The sequence below is a fragment of the Anopheles stephensi genome, chromosome 3 (genome assembly GCF_013141755.1).
Source record: "Anopheles stephensi strain Indian chromosome 3, UCI_ANSTEP_V1.0, whole genome shotgun sequence".
Taxonomy (NCBI): domain Eukaryota; kingdom Metazoa; phylum Arthropoda; class Insecta; order Diptera; family Culicidae; genus Anopheles; species Anopheles stephensi.
Window position 1 is genome coordinate 15,108,106 of NC_050203.1, and position 5,660 is coordinate 15,113,765.

The 5,660-nt window shown below is 43.5% G+C and overlaps 1 protein-coding gene across 1 annotated transcript; it reads right to left on the reverse strand.

Moving 5' to 3' along the window:
- Positions 1-2,383: 2,383 nt before the first annotated feature.
- On the reverse strand, positions 2,384-4,478 carry LOC118514430. Its single transcript, XM_036061333.1, has 4 exons — positions 3,929-4,478; positions 3,425-3,867; positions 2,935-3,349; positions 2,384-2,881 (listed from the first exon to the last, which is right to left on the reverse strand). Exons 1-4 carry the CDS (start codon positions 4,460-4,462, stop codon positions 2,564-2,566), a joined length of 1,710 nt encoding a protein of 569 aa, XP_035917226.1. The 5' UTR covers positions 4,463-4,478; the 3' UTR covers positions 2,384-2,563.
- Between the last annotated feature and the right edge of the window lie 1,182 nt (positions 4,479-5,660).

Sequence of the window (5,660 nt, forward strand, 5' to 3'; positions counted from 1 at the left end):
GATGTTCGTATCGGCGTTATAAGATATTTTATTTCGGTGTCGGCTTTGAGACCGAGAGCTTATTAATGGAAAAAGAAAGAGGAGTAAAAAAGAAGTATTGGGATGTTTATTTAAGGCTTTAGCTGCGAATTTGAAGTAAGCAAGCAAAGCAGCCAAAAATGGTTTGCCGGGCTTTGCGCGAAGAAGAAAAGCAATCCAGTATTGAGGAAGCTGCTGCAAGGTTATGAAAGAAAATATTGGATGAGAATCGGCCCAATTTGTTTGCTTAAAAGAAATCCTGCCGGTTTTTTTTGCTCTGCTGTGATGGTCAAGGTTTAGAGCAGCAAGTAGATAGAATTACTTGAAATAAATTGAAAAATAAAGCAAAGAAGCAGTTGATTGTTTCGGTTGAATTTCACGTGTTTCTTGAGTTGATTTAGGATATAAGGTGAAAGGTGTTATCTATTTTTTTCCATTACTTATCCACTTGCACCTTTTTGTGAGTAATCTTAAGCTTACGAAGAAAATTAATCTTTTCGTTTTTTCCCCTTTGTGTTAGGTCTCCCAGCAAAGGGTACAGGCTCATATTTTCTATTTCTCCGAATAGTACCACATGGGTTGATATTTAACAGCTAGCCTACTAAGAAACACTGAACTTTCTAAATCCGAGTATGCATTTTTGAGAAAATGGGACTCATTTCATCGATCGTACCAGGAAAACTTGAAATATATTCTACATTAGTTTTATATACCCTATAGTAATCACAAAAGTGCTAGCAAATTTGGGTAAAGTTATCGATATATCGATCGATCCAATCCAAAACTCTCAATGGTAATCTAGAAATGTTTGGCGAAAGGCCCGAGGAGGTTCTAGTCGGTACAAATCCGGTAGAACCCATTGGATGATCCCATGGGTCACTTTGAAGATCCTCTAATAGAACAAATCAACAATCTTATGCTTAATTGTGTTTTTATATCAACTAGTTAAACATTCAGTAAATTTTATAGTCTTTTTAATTTATTTTGAAGCACAAGTGTTGAAACGCGGTTGAATTGTTTAGAAATCTTTAATGCAGAGAGAGATAAAAAAATTAGTACACTTGTTCGTTTCAACTTCGTTTCCCGACTGCCCCTGCTGATTCCCGTCAGGTCGGAGCGATCTCCCTTTTTCCGATCTTTCTTGTTTCTTCTTTCTCGTGTTCCTTTACTTTCCAACTGACAGATCGTTGGGAGCCCTTTTAAGTTTCCAACAACTAGAATCTATGTGCTGCATTAAATTTCTTTATATTTTGATTTTTACTATGTCAGCTTACTGTCGTATTGTTCCCTTGTACTGAATGCGCCTAAAAGTAGGCAATCTTTCTTATAGCAAGTATTCCAATATTTCTTAGTAAAGAATTTAAAAAATATATTTCAAATTTACTGCGCATTTTTCTTATCTAGTTTCAAATGCAAGGACGTCTGAAAAGCCTTCTTTTGCTCTTCAAAATTTAGCATTAAGTAAACAGGAGGACCAAAAAAAAAATGGCGGCTCGCTGCATAAATTATCGATGCAAATATTTCACTGTCAAATTTGGGATTTAATGAGCGCATTATTAGTGAGGCAAATATTTTACGCTTATCTTCCCCATTCCCTTTCCCGGCCGCTTCCTTGCCCCGCCCGGTGACACTTTTCTGGGAAAAAGTTTGTTTTGTTTTCCAGGGAGAGTTTGTCCTTTGCAAAAGCCGCACATTTGCCGGGATGAAATGTTTTCGACTGCTGTCGAGCTGGTATTATTGCTAGCTTTCCTTGTTTTTTTTCTTTCTCCCAAAACCACTACATGATACTAGGGTATGGTTTGCATTGTTAGATTCGTGGCCAACGATACAGCTCCGCCATCCCTCAGCGTCCGGAGTTGTTGCGGAAGAGCTGAAGGTTTTGTCTGGTGCTCAGTTTCTTGCTTGCTGCCCTTTCGTGGCATTCACGACACCGCATTCACAATGAGCAGGCAGGTTTGTTTGTGTGTGTCTGCTACATCGTCGTCTGTGGAAATCCTGGCTTTTCGGAATAATAACAGTGTGTAATTTGCATCCTGGGGACGGTCGCTGACGGTGGCGGTGGTCTTGCAAGCCACCAGTTGACAAAGCAGTTCATATATTTCATAACTCGCGGCCCACCTTGCAGCCCTGCCGTGTTGTGGCGCCTAATCCAGTCCATAAATTGTCACCAGTGCGCCGGATCTATGTCTCCACGACCCTGGCATACAGTTCTATCCCCGGCAAAGTTGGTGCGGAAAATGGTGAGCAGTATAATGTCTCCTGGCAGAAGACGATCCAACCACGAAACAGCTAAAAGCTTGGAAGAAGGCGCCAATGTAAGACATCATATTCATACTGGCGTGAGCGCACGTGTGTGTGTGCCCACCTCACGTGAGGTATTGAATAATTTGTTTTGAATAATTTGCCAGCAACACCATGAAGGAAGTGTCGGCACTTGAATTATTCAAATCGCGCTCTTATTTGTCAATAGTAGTGATTTAGAGGGTATTGTGTACCAGGAAATGGAAATTGCTACTTCTCGCTCTTGCACCAACTTCTACGCAGATTACTCCGAAAACACTTGACGCTCCAACAAAAACATACTCCCGAGCGATCGTTCACTTGTGTGACACTTGTCCATCGGCTGCTCTGAGCTCATTCTAACCGATCGCAATTGATCTCTTATTTTAGCATTTTTTCGTAGGATTTTCCTCACCTTCACTAGCAGCTCGTCGGGCAGTCCACACTGGCGAACCTGCACATCCTCGATGCGGATGTTTTCCTGCAAAACTTGCACTAGTTTCGCACCACCCTCGAGACTAATCGGTACACAGTTCAACGAAATCTTCCGCAGTGTCACATGAAAGCTGAGCAGCTGTATAACCTGGACGAAGCGATATAAGTCACGGTGAGGAAGAGGCGGCAAATCAAACATACCCGAAAGGATCCCTCGACGCCCATTTGACAGCCGGTAAAGTTCAGTTCGCTCAGTTGCGTACGGCCCTTAATGGCACCGCCAAGAATCAGTACGCCCGCCTCTCCGATGGGATTGTAAGACAAATCCAGTCTGTCAACAACACCCCGGTAAACGCTCAAGCCCGGACAGAGCTGGTCGAGCTCGGGCGCATCGAGCCGGTTGTGGGACAGATCGAGGTGGGTGAGCGTCGGTTGGAAGCGGCTAAGAAAGCGTCCCAAAATAGCACCACAACCGGCCGCAAGCTGACAGTGAGTGAGCCGTATCGTTTCCAGCTCGAGGGGCGTCAGGAATTCTAGGAGAATTTTCAACTTCGCCGAATTCAGTTGCGTGTGTGAAAGGGTAAACTTTTTCAACCGGTGCAACTTTTGAAGTCCTCTGAAAAGAAAGGACACAAGAAAGAGAGAGAGCTTTAATGTCGTGAAGAATCTATCGAGATGGGATAATGCTTACTGGCCAAGGTTTTCAATATCGGCTAAGGAACAGCTGGAGAAGCGGTTTTGGTAGGGTTTGATCCAGTGCTTTACACCAAACACTAGCGATAGAGAGGTAAGATTGACGAGATGTCCAAGAATCGCCAGCGATCCGTGATTGCAAAGCTCATCGGGTGCATTGCGAATGTGGTACTCTTCGTAGTCTTCGATTGGTTCCACCGTTGGATGTGGCTGAAGCTGTTCTATGTACAGGGTATCTACAAAAGGAGCAGCTCTTTTGATAGTTTCCTCCAAACCTTCCAGCTCCCAGTAGTGAGGATCCTGCTGTTCGATCATCCGAGCTAGTTTAAGTTCAATTCCTTGCTGTTTCCAGAATCTTCTTGGCGAGAGATAGTCGAGCTCGTGATAGGACAGCGAATCGTTTGAGTAACACCACACCACTCTTCGCCAGTATGTTTCGCTCTTTAAACACAGCTTGAATATCAATTCTCATACTCTTCGGAAACAAGTTCATCCACCTTACCTCAAGCTCAATCACCTTTATCAGTGGCAGCTCCGTACTCAAAAGACTGCCAAACTCACGCACCTGACAACAGCTTAGCGGCCCCGGTTCGGGACCACCATCGAAGCTTACGACCAAAAATTCCAACACGAGCGTGGACAACCGCTTCGGAACGTCTTGCACGATGTCATCTGTCACGTGAACCATCGCATCAAACGGACGACACGTTCTGCGGCCACCGAACGCCACCAACTCCACGAACAGTTCGCGCTGGGTTTCACTGGCGAGCTGTTGCGTTTGCCAGGATGGTCCATACGCTCGGAACGCGTTCCAAAGTTCGCGTTCCAGCGGTGACGTTAGGTGGGGTAGCTGCCTCCACAATGCTGACAGGTGCAGTAGATTTGTGTCGGACATTTTTATCCGTTCGCAGGAAATAGGTTGTGCAATTCCCTTTGAAGGTTCCGTTTGAACTTGGTGCAGTAATTTTAAAGCTTCAATTATCCGAACGTCAGCTGCCGGATCAAAGCTGTCAGTGGCATGAGAAATTCGAAACATAAAGAGAGTGAAAAAAGTCAATGGCTGCTGTTTTACGCATATTTTAATTGATGAGAAATTGAATTGTAATAAAGAATATTTCATTAAATTTAAAGTAAATTGGTTGTTACGCGCTTTCCTAGAAACTGTGCCATCGAAAAATTCCAGGAATTTGCGCTCCCTTTTTTCACATATTTTCTTCCCTGAACTGTGCCTCTTTTAACCTTGCACTCGTTTATTAGAATGGATTTTTTCACAACACGTAAACCATTCCCCATTAGCCGTTACACCCCACAACGGTGCACAAGCCGTGTAAAGGAACGCAAGGCGGATCCCGTTTGGCGAACTGGTCCACCGTTGCTATCCCTTTTCCCGGACCAAAGCTCCAAGCAGCTAAGGCCGTCCACCACCACCACCACCAATCAACGGGACCGTCGGGCGATGCAACATCACGAGGGAGTTAATTTTAAAGCATATTTTATGGTGGTCATAAAGCAAAAGTTGTTTGTTGCCCGTGCAGGTTTCGTCGTAAAATACGAGATTTTTTAATTAATTTTTCAATTTCACCACCATCAACAAAGTGATGCACGGGGAAGGAGGAGTACATGTGGGATGCTGGCGAGATTGAGGGATGGATGCTGCGTTGTAGTTGCAGTTGAAGTTTTGTGCGTTCGGTGTTGATGAAGGGTGTGAAAATACTGTTGATACGATGGGAGGCATGTTTATAGCGGCTGTTTTGTGCTGGGGCGGAGAAAAAATTATAGGAGAAATAGATTTTGGGATTTAGATTTTAGGATTTTGGGAGCTAGCTGAAACAAACCAATTTATAAATTTATATAATTGTAGGGCTAAAATATCTTCTAAAGCAGTTTTTAGTTAAGTTATGAGTATTTACAACAGTTTATGAAGTATTTTGTTCCAAGTATTTTAAATAATCTTGAGGCGGTCCAGCGGCATAGGCTATAAAGGCGTATGGACCGGGTTTCAAATCCCATCCAGACCGCTTTCCCGTACGCAAGGGTGACTTCCCCCTCTATGGGTAAAGTCAGAAATGGTAAGCCGAAACTTTTCGAGGATGTTGTGCCAAGAGAGAATAAAAAGATTCTAGACAGTCTTAAGTCCAAGTAATAGATAAGTTGAGTATTTTAAGGAACTTTGTTGGAAAAAGGTAAATGTTATCGTATCATCTATACTGCCTTCCTATTGTAGGAGCACCAGG